The sequence below is a fragment of the Nannobrachium achirus genome (genome assembly GCF_963921795.1).
Source record: "Nannobrachium achirus genome assembly, chromosome: 1".
Taxonomy (NCBI): Eukaryota; Metazoa; Chordata; class Actinopteri; order Myctophiformes; family Myctophidae; genus Nannobrachium; species Nannobrachium achirus.
Genome location: NC_137810.1, coordinates 42,960,596 through 42,988,178, shown reverse-complemented (window position 1 = coordinate 42,988,178; position 27,583 = coordinate 42,960,596). Strand labels below are relative to the sequence as shown.

At 42.6% G+C, this 27,583-nt stretch overlaps 1 protein-coding gene across 1 annotated transcript; it reads left to right on the top strand.

The window, feature by feature from the left end:
• Positions 1–6,533: 6,533 nt before the first annotated feature.
• On the top strand, positions 6,534–7,823 carry b3gnt7 (UDP-GlcNAc:betaGal beta-1,3-N-acetylglucosaminyltransferase 7; the record flags this gene model as incomplete). The annotated part of the gene is made up of 1 exon (XM_080729336.1): positions 6,534–7,823. The coding sequence occupies one exon, from the start codon at positions 6,534–6,536 to the stop codon at positions 7,821–7,823; it is 1,290 nt and encodes a 429-aa protein (XP_080585462.1).
• Between the last annotated feature and the right edge of the window lie 19,760 nt (positions 7,824–27,583).

Genomic DNA, 27,583 nt, shown 5'->3' with positions numbered 1-27,583 from the left:
AATGATGGATTGGGACATAATAATTACAAAATAAGTTACGTTTAAGATATGGAGATAAGAGGTTTCTGTCGACAGCAACAACATGCAATGTGGCCCCCTGGAGTGAGTGTGGAAATATAGTGGCCCTCTCCAGGGCAGGAATTTCATGGAGGCCATGAAGGCCATGGCCGCCGTTGCCCCTCAGTTTGGCCTTGTGCCCCTCAAACCAATGGCATCACCTGAGGGCACAGTGGCCTTAATGCCCCAGCTGACTGTACCACTTTCTCCTCTGTCTCTTTATTGTTATGTAGACAGTAGACACTGGTCTCTTTCACACCAGTGTTTTTTGTTGAGATTCTGAAATCTTAATTCCACAGAGTCCTCATCTTTAAACCAATCCAGTGACTTTGGTGCAGGGCCGAGCATGGATCAGATTGTAAATACCATAATTGATCTATTTCACTGCCGATTAGGTTATCATCCCTATCCCTTAAATTTAACAGTTTCTTTCAATGGTCTAAAATCTTGTTTTATTTGATGGCCTTCCTGCCCTGGCATTTGGCCTTTGTGCCCTCAAAAAATAAACAACACCAAAGGCCTAGTGGCCTTGCCCCTAAAATGACGAAATTCCTGGCCTGGCCCTCTCCATCATTAAAGTTGCCCACTCCTGTTGTATGGTATTATCACAGTCTTAATCAGTGGTGTGATCAACAACTTATTAGGAGGAAAAGATTATGAAGCACAATGATTAGGGTTCCAGGTTAGACGTATGTGCTAGCTACAAGGTGTGCCACCTGTTGCTGAATAAGACCAGTGTGTTTCTTGGAAACGGGATTTATGAAACTGTTTCCCTGTATACAGGTGAGGCCCCTCAGCTCTCTTTGTTCCATCTACAGCACATGTCACACAGGTGACTCAACCAAAGTCACGACCCCTTGACGTGTCATATATATAAGCTAATTATAGGTGCGTCTCACTTTCACTAATGCCTTGTTCTGCTTGCTGTGTGTGTGTGTGTGTGTGTGTGTGTGTGTGTGTGTGTGTGTGTGTGTGTGTGTGTGTGTGTGTGTGTGTGTGTGTGTGTGTGTGTGTGTGTGTGTGTGTGTGTGTGTGTGAATGAGGAAGCTCAGGCATGCAGGTTGGGATGGCGGTGGATCATGGTCGTCTGGGGGTGGGAGGGATTGGGTGTCAAAAACTACACCGTTAATAAGAAGTGGAAAACCTCGCTGGTAACCTCTGGCCCGAAGGAAGTCTGTGCTAATCCTTTGTAGGCTTTTCTTTGGCACACCTGGGGCGACTTGGGGGTAGGATTACCTCTGGTAGGTTTGTACCCCTCCCCGCCTCCCCTGCCTCCATCCACCCTTGGATATGCAAGAGGCCCATGGCCTCCTCAGTCACTGAACAAGAATGTACTGCTGGTGTTTGGCTGATGGAATAAAGCAAGGCCCTTCACCCAGGTTGTGTTGTGAACATCCCTGTCAACTGTAGCTTTGCGTAAGCCCACCACCCCTAATTGCCCCTGACAGCTTAGGAGGAAAAAAATGCTCTGAAGTTGCCAGAGGCACCTAAAAGAGAGCAATGTGGCGTTTACAGTTGCACAGTTTTACAAGTTGTTTGTTGTGCACATAGACCAATTGTTTGAACAATTTGACGATGTTTCATCATGTTCCCATTCCATATCTGTGCGGCGGGAGACACAAATTGACCGTGTGACCTTCAGATAACTTTTAAACGCAGTGAGTCACAGGTTTGTGAGAGTATCAATGATTTACAGCAGTGTACTTTCTCTTAACTGTTCCTAACCGCTAATTTCCTGAACTTGCGTCAAAACGATCCTTTGGTGGAAACGTGTGTGTGTGTGTGTGTGTGTGTGTGTGTGTGTGCGCGCTCGCGCGCAACTTGACGCGTGTTGTGGTCCACAAGTGAGACGTCACACAGGGGCTGCACAGGAAGGCCCACAGGAAGGTGAACCAGCATGTTTTTTTTTTCCTTCTTTTTCTCTTTGGATTGATGCAGGCCGAGCAGTGACGGAGGATGATTAAACTTTTATCTCCTTCCTGTCTGTGGGTGAAGCCACCATGCAGCCTTAGGTCAACATTGACCCACCATGGCCCTACAAACACACTGACCCACAGCTCTGTACTGTACATACAGTCGTATACAAGCAAGGCTTTGGGGAGGCAAGTTAACGGCGCACATTCCCGAGAAGGTCAAAAAATGCATAAAGAAAAAGAGTGAATTCCAAATAAGCTTGCAAACGTTTGCGTGGTTTGTAGTGACATAACGCGCTGGCTGGTCTCTCGGGTGGCACCTCGTGAAAAGGAGATGTTAAGGATCGCCATGGACAACCTCTCTCGTGTCGGATTGTTCCCTCTTTTGTTGAGATGGATGGGACATAAATCAATCTCAAAAGGAGGACACATAGTCCCCCCGCTTTCTTAAAATGTTTGCAGAGAAGAGGCTGGTTGTTGTGAAAAGGGGTCCAGTTGTGGAGAGCTGTTTTCAAAGCAGTTTCTTGCGAGTGAGAGAGAGAGGGAAACAGGAGATGGAGAGGCGAAGAAGCGGCCTCTCATGGCATGGCGTCTGCTTTTATCAGCTGAGCACATGGCTGTCTACTGATAAACATGGCTGACAGGGTGCCAGCAATATGCCTGATTTATACTTAGACACACAATGGTGTGGCATGCCGAAAATGGCAGATCTGCAAGTTCACGACGTGTCACATCCGCGACACGTCACGAGCTTGTAGATCTGACATTTCCAGTGCGTGACTCTGTTGTGCGACAAAATATAAATCTCCACTTGAGGATGTGCCCTGAGTGTGGCATCCCCCACCTCCAACTGTCTGTCCCATCACAGTGGCCCGGAGCAGACCTTGTTCTTACGACTGAATAAACTAAGTGGAATGGTTTGGAACTTAAGTGTGGAACTATGGAATTGTGTTATTTTTCAGTGTAAAGAAATTACTTTGTTACAAGTAAAAGACCTGGACTCAAAATCTAAGTCAAAGAACAAAAGTATTATACTTGCGTCTAATCTCATGTAGGTATCGTTTCTGTCCAAGTTTTCATTTTTCAGGATTCAAATTCAAAAACAGCAAAAGTAGAAGATCTACGAGCTCGAGCTTGTGGATCTGCTACTTTTTAAACGTTGTGTGATGCTCTCTAGTATGATCACATATAGAGCATTCATTTGAGGTTTCTGCCCGACAGTGACGATGTACTGCTATGTGGACCAACTGTTACTAGCCTCGCAGAGCCAGACAATATCACACTGCTGCCTTGTGGTAGCAATGGCAGATAGAGTCTATCTAAGCTAGGCTATACCGTTATCACTTTATCTGCTGGTTTTATGTTATGAGTATAGGCCATGTATGTAGATCTAATTTCTGTTCTGCCCCAGACACAGAGTCACTGAGTGATAAGCTCAGAGATGGGTGTGTAGGCAGGGACCAATATTTTAAACAATGCACAACATGTACATAATGACCCTCAATGTTCTCTTTTACTGTTTTATTTTCCTCTTTGCTCTCCCTCTCTTCCTGTCTCCCCAACCATCCATTTTCTTCTACTCTCTACAACAACAATTATGGAGCATGTGATTGTGCAATGATTGAGCTCCATAAACCCCCCCCCCCCCCATGTACTGTTTATAGGCCTATTATATGTACACCATGTACTTTTTTTTTTTTTTTTTTTCATTTTAAAATACAAGACACCCAAGGGAGACAGTAGTCTACAAAAAAAAAAGCTTTTAGTATTGTATATTTGTCTGTCATTAAATGTTTCAATGAATTGAATACACAGGACCCCCATGGAAAAAAGCAAGGTGATTTCTTGGGTTAAAATCCTTTTAATATACTTTTGTTTAGAATTGTACTGTTCTGTGCTTGTTTTGCAATCTGTTAATAAAGTATTCAATCGATCAAACAATCAATCAATCAATCAATCAATCAATCAATCAATTTCATAAACAGAAAATACATTTTCAGGTACTATAGGTGATACAATTTCAGCCAAAATCAGGGGAGAGTAGGCCCTACCCATTTATCAGCTTCATTTTATAGTGTTCCAGTGACAAATTTGATGAACTTGTGATCATCTAAATTGGCAAAAAAGTAAATACATGTAGTCGAGTACAAGATTTTCCTCCGAAATGACAGTAGATAAGTAATTAATAATAGCCTACACAAGTAAAGTAGCCTGTGCAGCTCTGAAGTGCATAGCCTAACCTACAGTCCTGCTTGAGTTAAATGCATTGCATTCCACCACCACCATGCGTAGCCTACTTATAACACAGTTAGATGTTGCGATAACACCTGGGAGGATGGATGATGCTGGGCTGGGCGGACCAGAGGCCATCCCAGCATCAGATCAGACAGGACAGCCCCCAGTCAGCAGCCTCAGCAACGCCCACCGCGCCTTGAAAAGCTCCAGCGACCCTGAACAGAGCGTTTAGTAACGCAGAGCCCAGCCCGGTGCGGTGCGCAAAGTTCGATCCTTGCCTTTTGATCGCCCCCACAGCGCGCTCTTATCCTTCTCTTTCCATGGAACGGAATAGGAATAACTTGGCAAACAGTTGAAACGGACAATATAGCTAAAACATTTTTCTTCCTTGGGCTTTCTCAACAAACAAGCGATTTTGTGTTGACTTGCAACAATCACAAATTGCTCTCTGTAGCGCACGAGAAAATGTAAGTGGCGTTCATTTCTACATGTTTACCTGTGCAATATTTGTTGAATAAATGGGCTATTCGTTGAACTTCTCACAACTCCCGATAGGATATACCCTGGCCTGCATGTGTTTTCTTCTTGGTTGTGCGTTCCGTGAACGTGTAGCCTAATTACGCACGGATCAGAATGTAGCCTACTAAGCCTACTCGTCGTGTTTAGGCTATACATTGCAACAAGCTCTAATGAGAGACTGAAATCACGGTCACCAGATTCACAGAGAGAGCTAGATCCAGTGCGTTGGTGGAAAAAGTTGTGTTTTTACTTAAAGTATTAATACTGCAATTCAGAAATACTGTTACAAGTAAATGTCCAGAATTCAAAATGTACTTGAGTAAAAGTAGGCTACAAAAGTAGCCTATTGGCATCAAAATGTACTTAATTAAAAAGTAGAAAATAGCCTACTCTTTATGCAGAATGTACCATTTCAGGTTTTCAAATGTATAACATTGTTATAGCCTACAACAATCTTCTGAAAATAGCAGTAATAATAATCAAAATCTACTAAAGTAACTAAAGTTTTCAAATACTTGTAGTGGAGTAAAAGTACAATATTTGTCTCTCAGAGTCAGATAGTGGAGTATAAGTAAAAGAATTGGAAATTGGAAAGTAGGCTACAAATAACTAGAAATTGTACTTAAGTAGAGTGCTTAAGTAAATGTACTTAGTTACTTTCCACCACTGGCATCAAGTGACTAGAGAATGAAAGTAACAGTATGCAGATCTCAGGTGGATCTTTGTTGTACTTTGCAAATAGCCTACCTACTGTTGTTGGTGTTGCTGGTTTATTGACTTTTGGGTCTGCACTGACACTCCCTTCTATGTGGTAATAAGTTTACCTACAGTAAACAGGTATTAACTGATTAATTAACTGATTAAGTTAATTAAAAATAAATTGCATCTCATATCACTGGCTGGCATGACAGTAACACATTGTGTAAGCTACTGAAAGTATAAATGCAGATAAATGGTTAATTATCTATGTGCAGGGAAACATGTTTAAAAAAGAATTTGATTGAATACTCAAACAGTTTTTCAAAAAAGCACAGTGGTGCGATTATACAATGATACTAAAAAGATGTAAAAAATCCCTGAGGGCTCGTTTCCATTGTGGACCTATAACAATAGCGTTAAGTTAGTCAACAACACATGCAGTGATTTGGTACTTTTTAGGCCCTATACAGTCTATTCTATTTTATTGTTTTGTGTAAAATGTTTAGCCTGTCCCTTACTCCCTTCAAAAGCTACCAGAACAACATCGTTATAATGATAACAACGCAATAATACAATGTACTGTTGGGATGGAAATCTTCACTCAAGCGTTCTGATGCGTTCCCATGCCTTAGGCGATATACCTAGAAGAGCAAATATTCCCCTGTGGGCAATAAACAAAATGAGGGAGTGAGAGGGAGGCACCACCTCATTGTAAAGCAAGCCACTGCAACTATTATGCACTCAAAAATACACATTTGAATCTCTAGGCAGAATATACCGTATATATACAGTATATGTATATATATATATCTGTCGGGTGGAAACCTCATATGTCCAAAACTGTTACTTTTCAGGATACAAATTCAAAGGTGGCAAAATGAGCAGATCTACAAGCTCAACACTTCGAGCTTGTGGATGTGCTACTTTTGATGCTTTTGTGTGACGCTGTATATGATCAAGTAGGGCATTCATTTCTGAAAATAAAGTTATAGAGTTAAGAGGTTTCTGCCCGACAGCAACGATATCCTATATACACACGCTGTCCTATCAAACAGACTTTGAAATGACATTGGGACGTGTGTGTGGTGTTATTGTTTCCCCGCCCGCAGGATGAACAACAGGGATCGATGGCGGGTGTACAAGCGAGTCAGTGTCATGTTCTTCCTGGCTGTGGTGGCGCTGACTGTCATGCAGCGGGGGAACGTCGGCACGGGGGCTCCGTTCCAGATCGAGAGGCAGACCCGCCAGGAGGCCTCCATGGGAGGAGGAGGAGGAGGAGGGTGGGACAGGGAGGCCGGCAGCAGCTCGCAGGAGAGGGAGAGGAGGGGTGTCTACCCGGGGACCAGCGCCTTCTGGAAGACCAGCAAGCCCCAGCCGGTGGTGGCGGAGACGGCGGAGACAACAGAGGGGCCCGTGGTCACGCAGGACAGCGGCCCTAGGACCTGGGACGTGACCAGCACCAACTGCACCGCCAACCACAACCTCTCCAGGCAGGACTGGTTCCTGAGCCTCGAGGCCAACTTCAAGCAGTTCCTGCTGTACCGACACTGCCGGTACTTCCCCATGATCCTGAACCACCCGGAGAAGTGCTCCGGGGACACCCACATGCTCATGGTCATCAAGTCGGTGGTCACGCAGCACGACCGCCGCGAGATGATCCGCAAGACGTGGGGCAAGGAGCAGGTGGTGGGCGGCAAGCGCATCCGCACGCTCTTCCTGCTGGGCACGCCGTCCAACGAGGCGGAGCGGGCCAACCACCAGAAGCTGCTGGAGTACGAGGACTACATCTACGGGGACATCCTGCAGTGGGACTTCCTGGACAGCTTCTTCAACCTGACGCTGAAGGAGACCCACTTCCTCAAGTGGTTTGACACGTACTGCCCCGACGTGCGCTACATCTTCAAGGGCGACGACGACGTGTTCGTCAGCACGGACAACATCCTGGAGTTCCTGCAGATCAGCCGCGGCGCCAAGGACCTGTTCGTGGGCGACGTCCTCTTCAAGGCCAAGCCCATCCGCAAGAAGGACAACAAGTACTACATCCCGCACGCGCTCTACAACAAGACGCACTACCCGCCGTACGCCGGCGGAGGGGGCTTCCTGATGGACGGGCCGGTGGCCAGGAGGCTCCACTGGGCCGCCGACACCCTGGAGCTGTACCCCATCGACGACGTGTTCCTGGGCATGTGCCTGGAGGTGCTCCAGGTGATGCCCGTCAAGCACAACGCCTTTAAGACGTTCGGCTTGGTGAAAAACAAGAGCAGCAAGCTGAACAGAGAACCCTGCTTTTTTAGGAGCATGATTGTGGTCCACAAGCTGCTGCCACCGGACTTGGAGCACATGTGGAATCTGGTGCAAAGTGACTTAGTCTGCTCACAGAAGGTGGAGATCTTATTATAGCCCAGCGGGATCGCCCAGGTGAAGTGGAGTACGGAACATAAGCTCTGCCTCGGTGGGAACGAGTTGGAGGGAGTTTGCGCGTGACAGAAACAGAGTCGGCGGGGAGAGAAAGAGAGAGAGATGGGCAAATGTTAACTTCCGAGTTAACTCTGATTCAAAGTTCTCCTTTATTTGGAGAAGGACCCGGACTTCAATATTTGAATTTCTATTTAAGTACCGCGACACAGGTTGTGTGGAGTGGCAGCCACTGCCGTCAAAGTAAATTATATGGAGTTTTCTATGTTGACTTTAGAATTATTTATATTCTCTTGGCATTCTTTTTTGAAGGACTCTTTTTAATCGTCAGCAGGCAGATCCAAGAGACTATATGACCCCCAAGGTGGAAGCCAGTGTGGCATTAAGTGTTGCAACACAAAGGACAGCCAGTTGCTCCACGACGTGTCAGGCTTTTGACCTTAAGTACTGAGTGTTGCACCTGAGCTTCATGTGGACCAGAGCTTGGCATGCGCTGGGAGCTCAACAACTGGGTCTCAGACCAGAGAAAGAAACTATTGTGTCTCTACCTCAGCGGTGTGTAGTTCAGACAGCCTCTCATCTCAACATAGTCAGTGGTGGACAAAGTACTGGAGTCCATGTGTAGATTACTGAATGGTCAAATATTACTACTTAAGCCTGATTTAGACTTGGTCGTGTGCCGGTTTCATGCTCATTTAAATGGCAGATCTACAAGCTCAAAACTTGTCACGTGAATGTGACGTGTTGTGAGTCAGTAGATCTGATATTTAACGCAGGCAACATCAGTGTTCTAACTAAGTATAAATCGGGCTTAAGAGTGAAAGTTGCTCCATCAAATGTGTAAAAGAAATACTTAAGTATTCAAAAGTACATGCTTTTAAAATATTCAAAAGAAGTTACATCTCCTTTTTTTAATTAATGATGCATTGCTGAACTAAAATCTTTATATTCTATCAATAATGGTAAAAGTAGCAGATCTCACAAAGCAACACTTTATTCACTATATTTTAAATGGGGCTTAAGTGTTTAATTCACAATGCACGTCAAAGTACAACATTTGTCTTTGGAAAATCTAGTGGAGAGAAAGTCATGAATACAAACACTCAAGTAAAGTACCTATTAGTTATGTACAGTCCTCAAGTAAATGTACTTTGTTACTGTCCACCACTGCTCATATATAACTAAACATTTAGACATCTTCTCCTCTTTGTGAAACTGATCGTCTCATTACTGTTCTAGTGAGATTTAGCTCGGCTGCTGCCTGCTGTAGCAGGAGACCTTGCACTTCTGTTAATATTTTGTACACGCTGCCAAAATCCTGAGTGTTAATTTAACTTGTGAGGGGGTTAAACATTTTACTCTTACGGGTCAATTCTTTTGGACTCTTTACACGGTTAAATCAACCCTCAAGGTTTTGCAGCGAAGCTCAATGCTCTGGACTTCTACTAGCATACTACTGGAAATGACAAAAAGAAAGAAAAGAAGAAACATGTCTAAACTTTGTTACATATAATGTCCTTGAATTTGAATGTGCTGATATACTTGACATGACTTTGGGTTGAGGGGTTTACAATGAAACTGTGAAACAAATTTTATTAACTACTGCTGGTACGCGTATTATGACATGTTAACTTAAATAGTCCCTCCCCCTGGGAAAAAAAACAACAGGGGGTTTGGGGGGCAAGACGAGAGGGTGTGTGACGTTTTTAATTTAATGTGGGGGGAATTTAATGGTATTAATTCAATGATGTTCACTGATGATAGTACTGAATGTTGAAGGTGTAGTGGGTGATTATGTCTGGATTATGTAAATATGTTGATTTGATTGAAAGAAATAATGATGTACATATATGACCCCTGTTTGTAAATAAACACCTGAAAAAAGAATTAACCATGTTCTTTCCAGAGTTTGTCCTAGATCAGTGCTTATCAAACCTTTTCATGTCAAGGACCACCAAATTGATATGTAGGCTATTTGTACATGGACCCCCATCTGAAAAGGCTTTTCCCAGGGCCCCCAAAACCTGAATAAGAAAATAAATCTACAAGCTGTGAGTGTGTAGATCTGTTATCATTGAACAGTCAACATGGATAAAGTGGTTCAAATTATTGTGATATGTAAACTACCGGTACTATTGGCCCCCTGGAACGTGCCCCAAGGAGCCCTGGTGGTTCCCGGACCACACTTTGAGAACCAGATGTGATGTCCTAGATTAGACGGCTGCATTTTGTTTTTGTTTGTCTGGAACAAACAAATCGGTGGAAATCGCACATTCTGAAACGTCTTAAACGGGTCATGCGACAATGGGCTGCGGTGACACACGATCAAAGATATGATAAGGAGCTATATTGGTTACATTGCCAGTGAGTCGGATGACAGGTATAGCCTAAAGCCTCTGGTAACCGAGCAACTGACTCAATTAGTAGTCATTACGCAAACCTTTAGCCTACAGCTATGTTTGTGCCAAACGTACAAAAATATATCATTAATAACTTAAGGCCTATTTCAGAAGTTGTGAAAATAGCTGATCTAAGCTCACGTGCATACATTCTATAGATATTTTTTTCCTTCTTTCTGACTTTCTTTTCAATGTTTTATTTTTTTATTTGCAAAAAACATTTGATGGGTCACTGGAAACATGGCTGTGGGACAAAAGTGTTGCTTCAGCTGCATGCTCAGGTCAACATTTTGACTTTTTCTTCTTTTTTCTTTTTTGCGGCACGGCGCCGATGGGGGCCTGGCAGCCTTAAACGGGGATGGTCTGTACTGTATCTGTGTCTGCTGTCCTCCTCACAAAAGTAGACCAGTCACAGCTCAGCAGCTCAGGCTGCCACTCGCACAGCTGCAGCCAACCTCTCGGCGCCGCTCCTTCTGCTACACCAATCACAGCAAAGGCCAGCCCACGCCAAAACCGAAGAAATGTTTTCAGTTTACAGCTCCATGTAAACTAGGGCTGCAACTAATAGATTATGTTCTATTGATTACTTTGTATATACAGTATACACAATTCAAAGAAGTCAATGCAAAATAAATAGAAATTTGTTTTTATAATCGTCTAAATCAATTTGTCTGATAAACCACTTAAGCCCTATTTTATACTTTGGCATTCAATGGCGTAAAACGGAAAATGCCGATCTACAAGCTCACACTGCAGCACATCAACACAAAGCATTGTAATCTTGCAGAGGTGCTATTTTCAATATCAATTGCATCCATAAGCTATTGCTTCATGCACAAATTCATACACTTAATAACTTTCATATCCTAACTTTGTACAGGGAAGTTGCGCTGGTCTAATGGTTTCATAGTGGAACCCAGAATCTTGCTCCAGTAACATATCACATGACAATGACAATGACAATACTCCATGCTTGGTCCACGGCCCTCTAATGATGAACATTATTGTGATCCACGTTTTGGGAAGAAATAGTGAGTTTGAGTGTCAAGGAAGACGTCAAGTATCAAATCTGATATCAAGATCTGATATAGAAAAAGACAACAAACCCTGAAACAAATCCATTTGAATCGTATTGTGGTTCACGTGTATTGTGGATAAAGGTTCATAGAGATTGTATGATAGACCAGGACTAGCCAAGACAAGACAGAGACATTGAATAATCACCTCAATAAAATACAAGACAGGCATTTATTTTTCTTCAAAATGTATATCAGGATTAGATTATTCTTCTTCTTCTTCTTCCCACAATCACTCTGGTATTGGCTTTCCAAAATGGAGGTTTATACAAAGTTGCAAATGGTGTGTGATTTCACATTGTTTATGTTGTGCTTCCAAGCGAGATATTATGTGTCTTCTCACTCTGCAAGAATGCAACGCTGCCGACAGTGATACCACCAGCTGATGCGGAGAGCATTGTTTTGTGCTTTATGTTGGCCCAAAAAGACAAACAGGCCATCGCAAAACAAAACAATTACACTCTTGTTATTGTCCACGATCTGTCGCAGTTACAATGTTAAGAAAGCCATAGGGAAACTGGATCCAGGTTGTATACGGTTTCATGCAGGAACAGTCACATAAAGGATGTTATCTTTGAGAAAAGCAGCAGAAGACTCCGTCTCTCTGTAGATAGTGCCAGAAAAAGCATAGTTTAAGCAGATTATCCCCCCTTCCATTGTCCGTGCGAAGATGATTGTGCACAATTCAAGACGCATTCACAGACATCGGATACTTGTACGAACGAGTGGAACAAAAATCCTGTGTTTGATTTCACAATTATAGTCTACATTACATTTGTGAAGAATCGGACGTACTTTCTCTGGTGATGCGAAGCTTGGTATAGAAAGTACTGTACCTTCGATTCAAATGACTGCACTTCTCCTCTGATCTAAAAGCAAGAGCTAACATTCGATCCTAGCTATGATTGTGATCCTGTTTCAGCGAGTCTTGGGAGCGCCCCCAAGGCCAGACCTGCATAAAGAAAGAAAGAAAAAAGTTGATCATTGAACTGAACCCCCTGGGGTTATTGTTTTTGACATCCATGACGCAGCACATCTTGTACAGTGTACATGTCACAATGCATGCAGGTGGGGTCGTTACGTATGCTTGGTCGTTGCGTATGCTCCCAGCACATGGTGGGTTACGTGAGGAGGTATGGCAGGACAGCAACCCAATGATGCCCCCCTGGGCCCGTAGACTCCCACCCCACAAGCTGGGACCAACTGACAAGTGCACATACTTTACACAACATTGATTGATTGATTGAAAACTGTATTAACAGTTTGCAAAAAGTACAGATGTACACAACCAGTAAGACACCCTAAGGGTGATAAGCGACCTCGCACTAAAGTGCGCGTGACATGAGGCGTGACATGAGGCGTGACGATCTGCAGGTTTTAATACTAAATGCGACCTACGGTCGCAATAACACTAAAAGGATAACACAAAAAGCCCTGAGGGCTTGTTTCCTTTGTGGTCCGGTGTATTCAATTTATCAAGACATATAAAGACATACAATACACAAGAATGGACCAGGCGCACACCACATAGCAGGCATAGCAGGCATAGCATGCATGGCAGCGTGTCGAGGGTTCGATCTCCCTGTCTCTCTCAAAACATACATTTCATTCATTTGAAAATAGCAGATCAGAGCATTGCGAACTTGTAGATTTGCTATTTTCAAAAGACTTTATACATTTGAAATGGGACATTCTGCATAATGAGTACATTCCAGAAAGAGCGAATACACTTCCCGGCACCGACACCTGCCGCGACGCTGCCGCAGCAGGCACAGAACAGGACCGGCAGTTCGACCGCCTGTCGCGCTGCATCGCCGGCAATAGGACCGGCCGCCCTCATACTGTATGTAGAATAATAATAATTCAGGGCTGGGTCCATTTTTATAGAGGGGCCCCCTGACATTTAGGCCCCTGGGCCCGACAGGCCTGTTCAGACATCCAGCACTGGGCTAGTGGGGTGCTTTGTGACAGCAAAGAGGTTGACATGGTACTTGAACCAGAAGCAACCTGTCCTTAACTACACAAAATGTCTTAGTGGACTAATAATAGTCATAGGAATTTGTTAATCAGTGGATTTAATCGACAGATACATGTACTGTAGGTGAAATTGTGTTTGCTTTGCTGCATGTGACGGTTTGGTTTGCTGCAGGTTTTCAGGTTTGGTGAGATAGAGAACTGAACATTTTGAATTGTGTTGATTTCACAATGGCGGCTCGCTTACAAGAGATGTAGGCCTACTCATACATTTTTCAAGTAAAATCTAAAAGGCCAAAAAGACTATTTGATCATACTACCATAAAAGGACAGCCCTACAACCACTTTGAATGCATTGAAGTTTTACTTCACTCTGAGATGCTCCTTAACATGACAATGTTTGAGAAAGATTGCATTGCATTACGATGCAGGTTTTGGTGGTTCAGTAGGAAGTCATAATGTTGCTAATGGTTTGGTGTATACTGTCAGGTGGAGACCTTGTATGTTCAAACCATTCCTTCTTTTAGTATTAGTATTATTTCTAAAGTAAATCAGTGAAAAATTACAAATTTACAATCTCACAATGTGTCGCTTGGCAGCACGTTGACTTGTGAGCTTGTAGATCGGCTATTTTCACTGTCAATCTCGTATGATTAAGTAGGGCATTCATTTAAAAAAGGAAACACGATAATTTGTAACGTGGAGATTCCAGGTTTCTGCCCAACAGCAACTACGGTATATGTGAGGAGGTGACAAAGTAGGTACAGCTAGGATTTACCACCCAGGTCAACCACTTCCTAAAATCTCTATAAACATGAACACGTCAACATAGAGGACGTTGAAAGCACAGAGATGTGATGGTAAAACGGAGGAGAGTGGTTAACCCATAGATAGCGTAATATAAGGGTTAATCACTTCAGTAACAGCTCTATGGGCAGGCAGGCTGCAGGGAGCTGCAAGCTTTCACACCAGCCCTCCATGTTCTGTATCATGTTTTATAACGTCTGTATCATGTTTTATAACGCTGTGTTGCTTTTTTAAACTTTGCCTTTCGCGCTTTTTGTGTAAACCACTTTGAGCTGCATCTCATGTCAGGAAAGGTGCTACAAATAAATGTTATTATTATCATCATTATTATTATCATTATTATTATACTCTGCAGGGGTCTTCAACATTTTCAGGCCAAGGACCCCTTAGTTGAGAGAGAGATGAATCAGGGACCCCCACAACCTTTTCGTAGATTTCATATAGTTTCATCATTTGACATCATTGTATTTTGGATTCATGTCGATTTGTGTTTTCAGATATTTAACCACTTGAACCGTCAATACTTAATAAAGTTGACCTTTCACTCTGTACTGCTCTTTTTCCCCTCTACAAAACCTCTTTGCCGAAAATAGCTGATCTACAACCTCTCGCTTGTTATGAGCTTGTAGATCTGCTATTTTTGGCTAAAGTTCTCAGAATGTGGACGCTAGGGTTCAAGTGGTTAATATAAAAAAGGGGAAAAAAAGGTTTCTATCACACAATGATTTGGAGGACCCCCTGTAGTGACTCTGAGGACCCCCTAGGGGTCCGGACCCCTGTTGAAGACCCTTAATTGCTCTACCTATTTGAATGGGATCCCTTGGGCTATTTGGTCAACTCCTTTCTTCCCCTCTACACCAAATCTCTTTGACAACAACAGCCAATCTACAAGCTCACAGCTTGTTTGTGTCCATGTGGTTTAGTAATTTAAAAGGGTTATTCTTTTTGAGGACCTAGCATATACATTTCTGGTTTTATTCTTCACTCAAGAGCATGCAAGAGAACTGATTTAGCAGGAACCATGGTGGTACAGTGGTTAAGATAAGATACAATTCACCTTTTATAAGTTCTCTCTGCATGTAGATCTGATGAGGCTACTTCCTGTTTTTTTTTTCTCAAAATTTTAACCCTTGCTCTAATCTTTCACTGATGAGAAGAGATTAAGCATGAACCACCTTGGCATGGTGGTTACGATAACCTCCCAGGCTTGATAGCGGACAGCAACGCAGCACACTAGGAGCCTACGTTCACAACACATCGGGCTGTGACACATAGGACCCTTTTCCACCAAAATAACTTTGATTCTACAACCAGTACAGTTCACAATTCTCATGAATTATACACATTCCGGGGTTCAGGGTGAAAGTCTGGGTCACGTCTGCGAAAGGCTGCCTCTCAAGGTGGATTTCCAAACCGAAAACGTATGAATTTGAATTAGAAACTTTGCATAGCCTACCAATGACTGAACTTTTCAGAACAGAACAGAAGAACATGATAAACATCTCTGTAAGCACTCAAAATAGATGTTATTATTTGGTACTGAATGTTGACATTTTTAGAGTTTCTTTTTTTAAATATTAGTTTGTCCTGGACAAACTAGTCACTGTACTTATTTTTTAACACAAAACTTCTCTGTTGGGGGTCCCTGGCACAAAACGTTCTCAGAAGGCCCCTTGAGCTCTGGCGTGGCCTGGCCGTGCGTCTTGCATTCGAGTCCCATTCTCGATGACCTTTGCTGCGTGTCTCTCCTCTAGTTCTCCCCCTTTCCTGTCCATCTTTACAAACTATCAATAAAGGCAGAAAAGCCACAAAAAAAATGCCAAGGGTCTTCGACAGGGGGTCCGGGACCCCTATAGTTGTGAGCTTGTAGATCGGCTATTTTTGGCAAAGAGGTTTGGTGTAGAGGGGAAAAAGAGCAGACTATAAGTACATAGAGAAAGGTCAACTTTAGTTCAAGTGGTTAAATATCTGAAAACACAAATTGACATGAATCCAAAATACACTGATGATTGTGCTGTCAAACAATGCAACTATCTGGAATCTGTGAAAAGGTTGTGAAGGGACCCCCCTGCTTCATCTCTCTCTCTCTCTCTCTCTCTCTCTCTCTCTCTCTCTCTCTCTCTCAACTAAGGGGTCCTTGGCCTGAAAACGTTGAAGACCCCTGTCCTATGCAGTACGCACACATGGGCACAGCCACGGCTGCAGGCCGCATGTTTGCACTTTACAAACACTAATTGGGGAAGCTTTTTGAAGCCGGCATGCTGTTCAGTGGGCAGCCCTGCAAGGAGCTGCAAGCTTTCACACCAGCCCTCTATTTACTTCAAAGGCCCACCCACCCCTCCAGCACCATCATTGGTGGGGCCTGAGAGAGAGGGGGAATGTTTGCTCCTTGGGTTTAAATTAAAAGAAGGACATTCCTCTGTTCTATTGTTTCTCGCAGCCTTACATACATATGGGGAGACAATTGGTTCAGTTCAAACAATGTTGAGGAAAGCTCAAAAGAAGATCCAACGTCGTTTGGAAAGACATCAAGAGCGTCCACCTGGGGTGCAGGGACCCCTGGAGGGGGGGGGGGGGGTCCTTGAGGGGTTCACAGGGGGTCCACAGCCAAATAGTATAGTGGCACAAAAAACGATAATAAAAAAATCAATCAAACATTTTTTTAACTATTCAATATATATTTATCATGTACAATTGTGATTATTCAGACTATTGAAAACACTGGAATGGGGGTCCATAGCCTAAAGAATTCAATTTGGGGCGTCACAAGACGGGAGACATCTTGTGTCTTGTGACATGAAATAAGATGACTAATGGAGGAATGATGAAGTCTATGGGTGAGGGCTTTGTTATGGAGCATGTCTGGGTTGCCTTTTTTATGATATTTCTTTTGGCTTTTGCCTTTATTGATTGAAAATGGGGAGAGAGAGATGGGGAGTGACACGCAGCAAAGGTCGTCGGGATCGGGAGTCGAACCCGCGACACAGTGTCAAGTTGCATCCCGAACTGGACCACTACCCTAGCCGTCTTGGCCTGAGTGGCTTTCTTTTAGGTGGTTATAAAGTCCTAATTCTGCTCTGCATGCATTGTTTGTTGTTTTCAGTTTGGTGTGAAGGATAGAGTTCTTCTCCGTTTGGTGTTTGTCCCATTTCTCTTGGTTGGCAAGACACACCTTGCAACCATAGAGGGAGACGGGTTCTATAATGGAGTCTAATTAACCAGATTTTAATAGGGACGCCATAGAAAGCCCTTCTTGGACACCAGGGGTCCCGCTCAGGAGGGAGTTCCAGGGGTTCCTTCTCCTTCCAAATGAGTTGATATAGCATCAACTTAATTTAACCACTTCAACCCTAATATACATCGGATATTGGACATTTCCGAAAATATGAAATATTTGAAATATGTTTTAAACATTTTAAGATGTTGTATGGGAGGCCCCGGGCACAAGATATCTTCTGATGGGGGTCCGTGGCTAAGACATAATATATACCTTATTATATATTTCATCTTAGGTCCCTTAACTGCTTTTCAATAGTTGTGTCCCAGACAGATGTGAGATATCTATCTGATCATCTGCATGCTGCCAGACTGAGGGACAGGATGCTCCAGGCCAGTGTAAAATGACACCTTCCTTTGTATTTTAACACACGACGGCTGATTAGAGAAATGTCTATTTTTATCCCAACATTGTTGACAAGTTCAGAAGCACAACATTCTTGATGTTCAGAAGCACAGCGTTGAGACTTCCAACTGCTATGTGTCTTTAGATCTGCATTATCGTGGACAGTTGGAACGTGATCAAATCATCTCCTTCTCTTCAGCCTCACTTTGATTTTTTTGGGGACAGAAAACAGAAACCACAGGGGAGCAGATGGGTTGAATGCAGAGGGGTGTGGTATCACAGGAACGTTATTTTCTGCCAAAAACTCCTTGAATAGACAGCAGATAAGGAGGGTTGTGTCTGACTCTGAGCACAAACCAATAATTACTTTTTTCCCACGGTGCACAAAGGCGGCTGGCTTCTAAATAAAAAATGTCCAAATAGCAAAACACATTTTATGATCTTGTATATCTGCTATTTTTGACCTATAATGACCTGTCCAAAATAGGGACGCCGGGTTTGATTGATTGACTGAATTCTTTATTAACAGTTTGCAAAAAGGTAAGGTACAGTTATGCTGGTAAAAGGATGACATAAAAGGCCCTGAGGGCTTGTTTCCATTGTGGTCCTGTGCATTCAATTCATCAAGACTTAAAGGTTAGATAGATAGATACCTTTATTATCCCACAGGGGAAATTCAGTTGAGTGTGTTTACTCGGTGCTCCAGAACAATTATACAGAAGAAGAATTTACTTTGAATGAATTTAAACATTCCTCTATTTATTTAATCGTGCAATATCTGGCAATTACAAGAACCACAAATAAGCAACAGAAGGGACTGGTGTGTGTTCCACTGCACTGCACAGATACGGCTAATTTTGAAGTTGAAAAATATTGGCAAATAATATACTTAAAGAAAGTACAACGACTAAAAGTATACTCATTATGCAGAATGTCCCATTTTCAAAGGTTTTCAATATTATGTAAACTGTGTACAAATAGGTCGGCTTATTGTCTGTATCAGCCGTCAACGCGCGGGATGTCCCCGCTACAATGCGCTAGACCCCTGGGAGGTGGATTGCTGAGGTGTAGCGCCACACCTACCATTAGCTCCCAGTACTTCCCGCACGATTTGCCGCACAACTTGCCGCACTCAAGCCAGGCTACTCACACGCCGAGTTGGCAGTGCCCGGAATTGTACCCATGATCTTGTGGTCCTAAGGCGAGAGCTCTACCGACTGAGCTATACCCGGACACAAATCGTTTGAAAATCGCAGGTCTACAAGCTCACAACGCATCACATCGCCTCACGTTGTGAACTTATAGATCTACTGTTTTCAAATGGCCAAGGCGTATAGGGCTAAGTGCTTAATCAAAATCTACAAAGTAACTTGCAACTAACATTTTTTCAAATAATTGTAGTGGAGTAAAAAGTACAATAGTTGGCTCAGCCTCTCATACAGTATGTAGCGAAGCAGAAGTAAAGGTATTGAACATTGGAAATCGCAAAGAAATACCTCAACTTTGCACTTAAGTACAGTATTGAGCCAATGTGCTTAGTTACTTTCCAACTTGTACCCTCTGTAAATGAGCTATAGAGTAAGTGCCACATAGCCTATGGCCATAACCTTGTGTGAATATTTTTAGATGACATAAGGTTGACTTGTAGCAACATGATGTGAAGTGAGACTGGCATGCAGCAGGCGGCTGCAGCTCCAAACAAACTGGTCCAGTAACTGAAGCTAAAGTTCTTACCGCTCCCACACAACATCCTTTAAAGGATGTGTATCACTGGTTTCTTTCAAAATTGCCCTAAAAAAATAATATCAGGAGACCACAAGGGGAGATAAATGTACATTTCCCATCCCTTTTGTACATAATAGTCTTTGTTAATTACATGCTAATGTTGATGAATTGAATAGATAGGACCACGATGGCAACCAGTCCCCAAGACTATTGGGATTATCCGTTTAGCTGTAAACTGTCTCTTCAAGTTTTAATGTAGCTTATGATTTTGCTGCCTCTTCTCTTAACTGAGGGGCCATGTGAGGGGAAGGGTCAGAGTTGAAAGAAGTTCAGAGAGAGAGAGAGAGAGAGAGAGAGAGAGAGAGAGAGAGAGAGAGAGAGAGAGAGAGAGAGAGAGAGAGAGAGAGAGAGACACACACACACACACACACACACACACACACACACACACACACACACAGAGACACACAGAGAGAGACAGAGAGAGAGAGAGAGGGAGAGAGATAGTCCATGGTCATTGGGTCATGCAAGATGTCGCTCTCAGAAAGAATAGCTCTATATTTGTAGATTATATTTTGGTATGATAACCCTTTCTGAGACACAGCTAAATTGGTGATATCAGCTGCTAGAGTTCGTGTCCTATTAACTTACAGGAAAATAAAATAAAAAATGCTTTATATAATATATAACAAAGCACATATAATAATAATCTGCTTTAAGTAGCATATGAGGGGAATCCATTGCAAGCATCTGTTTTGCAAGAAAAACATTCCTTGGGCTAAAACGGCCCTCACAAAACTGTGAAAAGTGATGACTTATCACTTTTCATCACTAAACCATAGTAAAGTACAAATTCCTCAAAATTGTACTTAAGTATAGTACTTAAGTAAATGTACTTAGTTACTTTACACCACCTAGACCAGAAAAAGGGTTGGGAACCTGCTTGTCGATGTGAACAATGTCCTCTGTGTGTGCGTACGTGCGTGCGTGCGTGTGCATGCGCGCATACGTGTGTGTGTGTGTGTGCTGACCACAATAGCAGGGGGAGGAGATCATTATGCAGGTACCTGGGGGATGTTTATGCTTTACAGTACTGAGGGCTCAACATGTGACCACATAGAAAGAGCATTCAGTGCATGGACAGCAGCACAAACTGGTTCTTCAAGTTTCCCACATTTGCAAGAAACCCCTTTTTTTAATTACACCAATTTGCATCATGATTTATATAGCCTACTGTATCTGTACTTATATTCACTCCTAGACTGGTGAGTGGTGATCATCCAGATATTCATTGTTGAAGGTAGATAATATACTATATATTCATATTCACATATTATGCCTCTTTTCTTCTCTTCTCTTTCTTTCTTAAATCAACGCAAAATGTTTCTGTGCAAGAATGTCGTACAAAGATAGCGGATCTACAAGTTCACAGTGCATCACATTGCAACACTCGTAGAGCCCACTTTTTTAATCTAATATTTTATAAATCAATAATTCTTATAATTGATCAAATCAATTCGTTTGATAATCTGTTGTACCCGTAATATTTACAGCACAGACCATAGTTACTTTACACCAGTGGCCATATGAGCCTGAACCTGGTATCTTTATTTAACTAACAATATGTCAGAGAACAACAGACACCTGAAGGATTATATAATGACAATAGAAGCAGCCATCCCACTGGAAATTATGCCAGAACTATGCACGCTCCCAGGGCAATTATATAATCATCGAGATGTAAAGTTTTTTTCCATGGTAAAATGATACTCTAATTAACACGGTGAAAGGATCTTCCTCAACAAAAGTTTGATACTGGAACCAGAGACAAAGAGGAAACGGGAAATGAAGCCCATTGGGGTTCAGGAGCGAAAGGATTGGGGAAAGAAAAGAAAAGAAAGAATAATAATACCTTTTCTTTTTTCAAGTGTTTTATAGCACTTTGCACCAGCAAACAGCTCTAACCCTTACAATCAAGCTAGTTTGCTAATCTACCTTTGCCCCTGCTGCTAAAGTTGATTAACTGTAAAGTCTTCTGGTAAATGGTATGGTGCATTTATATAGCGCTTTTATCCAAAGCGCTTTACAGAGATTGTGCATTACATTCACCCATTCACGCACACATTCATACACCGGTGGCGGAGGAAACCATGCAAGGCACCAACCTGCTCACCGGGAGCAACTGGGTTCAGAGTCTTGCCCAAGGACCCTTTGACATTCACTCAGGGGGAGCCCGGATTCGAACTGGGAACCCTTCGTGCTCTAATAACGGTTTCTCTACCCCTGAGCTATGCCGTCCCTCTGCACACCTATAATTACTCATGGACAGGTGCATGGAGGAAAATACTCCTGTACAGCCAATAAACCTTATTTGGTAAACTGTCGTGTTGGTAGTGGTACATAATTGTGTAGGAACAAGACCTCAGTTTGACTCCCCTTCCTTAATGCACTTCCTCCCAGGTGCTTCTGTGTGCATTCCTACCTACAACATTACATGTTTAGGGGAGCGGAGCGGTACTGACATATCCTGCTGTTAAATGTAAATAAATGGTAAATCGTGCATTTCTTTGGCACCTTTATCCAAGGCGCTTTACAGAGATTGTGCATTACATTCACCCATAGATTCATACACCGATGGAGGAGGAAACCATGCAAGGCACCAACCTGCTCACCGGGAGCAACTAGGGGTTCAGAGTCAATTGCTCAAGGACTCTTCGACACTAACTCTGGGGGAGCCCTGGATCAAACTGGGAACCCTTCGGGAACCCTCCGTGTTCTAATGACGGTTTCCCTACACCTGAGCCACTGCCGCCCCAGTGGCAGTGGCTGTTAGCAGAATCTGTCTTGACTGAGAGATCGATCAACATGAACAAAAATAACCATCCTCCTGACCATCTCACACGATCTAAACATGATGTTGTGCTCGGTCAGTGGATATAAGGCTGCAGGGAAGTCACCATGCAGCTCCCTGTGTGTCATGATGATGATCCTGGAAAGAGGTCCAGAGGAGAACTGTGCGTCTTCCTGGCACTTGTGTGTGTGCTATAGAACACCATGTTGTGTACAAAGGGCCATTGACCAGACTCTGGGCAGTATACTTCTATTTAAATGGAGCCCTTTTAGACTAGTTCCAGTGGACAAACGAGTCAAAGTAAAGTGTCAGTCTCTCTCCTCCTCTCCCCACTAACAATGCTCTATTGACTCTGCTCCAAGCGTATCGTTGCTTCTCCTCATTACGGAGACAAACAAGACATAATGCTGCATGGAGGACATCACAGCGTCCAAAGAGTGTGTGTGTGTGTGTGTGTGTGTGTGTGTGTGTGTGTGTATGTGTGTGTGTGTGTGTGTGTGTGTGTGTGTGTGTGTGTGTGTGTGTGCGTGCGTGCGTGCGCATGCAGGGATGCAATATCTAACCAAATTGATTATGAATAATCACAATTTTAATAAAGATTGTTTTAAAATGTAACTTCTTTTCTTTAAAAAAAAATACAATAGCAAGAAGAGTTTGCATTATTATAATTTTTTTGTTTGCTTTTTTCCTTTATTGATTGCGACTGTAGGTCGCAGTTAAAGGAGCTATAGTCAACTTTTTCTTGAAAAACGGATGCTAAAATAAAAATAATGTTTCGAAAATATTTTATAAAAAAATAAGCTTCATATATGTGTTTCAATTAAAAAATGACCACAAAAAGCGTAAAATAATGATAAAATAATCATTTTGGCCCTTTGTTTACATTTACAGGGCCCGTACTTTGTTTACATCCTAGTCTGTAGACTAGGATGTACACCTACAATGAAAAAGTTGACTATAGCTCCTTTAACTATGAAAAGCGCCACATCTTGTTCGTCCGTGAGTGAGTAACGCCTCAATGTCTATAGCTGCTGACCTGTTGTGACATCACATCGTTGTGACATCACATTGTGACATCACATTCCTTGTCCCTTGTATGCACATTGTATTCCCATATCTGACCTATGACATCACATTGTTGTGACATCATTGTGGCATCACATTCCATCCTTGTCCCTTGTATGCCCATATATGGAGATCCCTGATGTCATCAATATTAAACCCATAGCTTGGAATGCCCATATATGGACATATTTTGTAAGTCTCGTGTGGTCTATAACATGAGACATGATGATGATGTCAGACGTCAGTCATATCCATATTTGGGAAAATATTTTGTCCACATTTTGTCCAGCTTAAACAACCAACAGCAACTCGAATCACTTCCAAATGAATTCCGTTCCGTCCTGTCTGTGCAAATTCCGTCCTGCGCGGTCGCTTTTCGCCCTTAGGCATCTTACTGGTAGATTATAATAGACTAACAGGAAATGGGGAGAGAGAGAAGAGGAGTGACACGCAGCAAAGGTCGCCGGGATTGGGAGTCAAACCAGCGACACACTGTAAGGCTGCATCAGCAGCCCAGGTGCCTGGACCGCTGCCGCTACCCCAGCCGTCCGGGCCAAGTCTGCATTATTTTAAGTTTTATAAACACTGTTGTACGACAAAGCATTAAGTAGGGTGTAAGAGGATAATCCGACTAATTGATTTAGTAGATAATACAATATAGCAATTCGATTTTTTAGATGTTTTAGATGTTTTTGATATTCAACTTCTCGATTATTTGATTAATCTGAAAAGTAATCAAAAATATAATCGATAGTTACAGCCATGTGTGTATCTGTGTGTTCATACGGGAGTTGGAGAGAGACAGGATGTATCATATGCTGTTACGATAGCTGATATGAAAGTGAATTCAGCTGACACTGCAAAAATGTAATATCAAATGTGAACTCAGAAGAGGGTAGAGAGAGCAGTGAGAGAGGGGGGGGGGGTTGAGAGAGGGGGTTTTATATATTTTTGAAGATTTCTGGACAATACAGACTAATTTGTAATAGCTATTTTGAATACTTTAGGTATTTTTTTTAAGTAAGTAGGCTTACGCCTACTATACTCCAGTAGCCTACTCAAATACATATTTGACAAAGTAACTTTAAGAGTAGGCCTAATATTTGACCAGGAGAATCCAGTACTTTGACTCAAGTACTAGGTTGACTAGTTTATCCAGCAGCACTGGGTGTTTTTAACAGGTCTAGGTCACTCTATTCTAGATGACAGACTTAAAGGAGTAGTTCACCCCCAAAATGACTTTGTTCTATCGATTACTTGCCCCATGTGGAGATATTTGATTAACTTAAACATTTCATTTTAGTAAATTGTCGATGACCCCACGGCCCAGTTCCCCCAAGGGCCCCTGAGAGCCACCGGCCCCATGGCTAAGACAGCCCTGCATGGGGTGAATAATCGATAGGAAAGAAAAGAAAAAAAAAAGAAAAAATACGAATTTGGGGGGTGAACTAGGCCTACTCCTTTAACGCTGGGGGTGACAGGCTGCTACGACCTCTGTCACCGTCTGACAAGGCAGGGGCCAATGGATCGCTAAATAGGACCATTCAGCAGCAGGCTGTCTGTGGACCGTCATGTGTGCCTCCTGCCCAGGCACCTTCAGAGACAAAGCCCTCCTTTCAGCTCCTGGATGAAGGGGCTGACAGCGCACCGATGTCCCCCTGTCCTCTAGTGTCATCAACTAAAATACCCCCTGGGTGCCTCAGAGCCAGTGTTAGGTTAACTGAAAGAACTGAAAGCAAAATCACCAAACTTGTGAGCAGAGCAGGAGACTTCACTGCCCCCTGCTGGTGCTAACTGCTAAATAACATGACTCCGGTGACCTCAAGGGCATGGGGCCTTTGGGGGTGAGGCCGTACTGGTACCAGGGGGGTCCCAGCAAAATTAGTTAATACAGCATCACAATCATTGTAACCCCAGACCTTGTAGATCTTTGAGATCCTCAATCAATTTGAAGAGAAAGCATCCATCCGTTTTGTACAACGTTGCCCTAGTTGCTTATGTGACATAGTAGGCATTGTACCTGTAGGACTACCTATGGTGGACACTGCCACCTAGTGTACACGTAGTTTACAGTCGCTATATTTCTGATGGTAAAACACACCCCTGCACACATACTTAAAGGGCCACTTCACCTCTGGGACAACTAGATCTTATTTTATTGTTGTTTGGGACACAATCAACACAATCCTGAGTTATTTTTTGTGTTCAATCTGTGTTTTGAGATATTTTAGTATTTCAGCTGTGCTAGTGATGCATTTTGCATCATATGATGCATTTTGCATCATCATGCTGCATCATGATGCAAAACGCATCACTAGCACAGCTGAAATACTAAAATATCTCAAAACACAGATTGAACACAAAGAATAACTCAGGATTGTGTTGATTGTGTCCCAAACAACAATAACATAAGATCTGGTTGTACCAGAGGTGAAGTGGCCCTTTAAGAGGGTTATGACCCAAAAGTACCACAGTGACAATATACCTTCATGCCACGAAGACATTTGTTCCGAAGTATTCCAGACCAATTACTGAGTGCATAAATTAACATAAGCTTTCAGAAGTTTAACATTCCTGTATTATAAATCCTTCTTTTGAAGTAATATTCTAATATTTTGAGATATGGATTTTTGATGTTCATGAGCTGTATGCCATAACAATCAAAATCAAAAACAAGGTTTTGAATATTTCACTGCATGCACAATGGATCTAGAATATATGAAAGTTTAAAACAAAATATATATATTACAGAATAAAATTAACTTTTACACAACATTTTTTTTTAGATGGATCTATAGGCCTAGAACTAGTACCAAAGACATTTCCTCAACACAAAACGCATGCCACTGATGCCAGAGCAGAGAGCAGCCTACAATTATTTCACCAGCTTGGCCAATCGACACAAGTCCTTGAAGTGGGAAGTTAATCTGTCGGGCATGAATGGAGATATGCAGAGGACAGACAGAATGGAATTCATAATTACACATCTACATACAGTATATATTGTTGCTGTGGGGTGGAAACCTTATGTCCAAAAATGGTTAATTTTCAGTAAATGAGATTTATTTTTCCCCCATTTAGTCACAACATTTTTATGGCATACAGCTCATGAATATCAAACGTCCATATTTCAAAATATTACACCAGACCACTCATAATCATAACAAGGATTTATAATAAAGAAATGTGGAACTTCTGAAGTCAGAGTTGCTTGAAGTCCAGTTATGATTTGTGTTTCTATGGCATCTGCAATTTTCTTTTATACACAATATTAAAATATTCCCTCATATTCTGAGATGGATCTGTATAGTGAGAGCACTTTAAGGCATACAATGAAAACTGTTGACAAAATGGAAGTAACGCCACATTTAACAATCACCACTTACAGGTTTTATTAAAACTCAAAAGTTCTCAGATGGATACAAAATTGTCAATGCACTACAAATAGTTAAGTATACCATTCACAGCAAACACAGTTTTTCCAGACAATTACATTTTACTTATTTTGGAAAAAAGAAAAAAGAAACTGGTCTGGATTGAAGAGATGAGGATGATGTGCAGTTGGGACCTTCAGGATCATCTCAATGGCAACCCTCCGGCCAAAGTGAGAACAACGACCATTCTGGCAAAAGTGAAAAAGGGCGTTCGAGGGAGTTGGGAAGGGGTCTCTCTGTCTGTGGCTATCCTGGCTCGAACAGAACCTTCGAATGACCTTTTTGGCTGGGGCTGCTGGGGTGGTGCATATCTCCTCAAGTCTGAAAGCCACAACACATACAGATGCATCAAACACAAGTGCAGTCATGTTCCAAGTCCACTGATCCTGCACTGCTGGCATCAGATCAATGATAAGGTTACTTCACAACCCGCGCAATCAGAGTAAGAAGTCATGGGATTGTTTGATCATCATATGCCACCCCCAAAACATGGGGTTATTAAAAATATGACGCTGTCGCACTGGTTCAACAGCAAGACGTTGCCACAGATACAATTCGATAGTCTTACCATCTTCTTCGTCATCATTTTCAGACTCCTCTTTAGGTGCAACCTTCACCTTGGCGGCGGGCTTGGCAGGTGTACCTTTGCCTTCAACTGGGGGAGGGGCCTCCTCTTCAGATTCCTCCTCTGAGAAAAACAAACGATGCATGTTTTTACATCTGCAGAAGGATCTATCACTGCCAACTAACAAAGTTATTAACAGTATAATCAATATAATCTACACAACTACC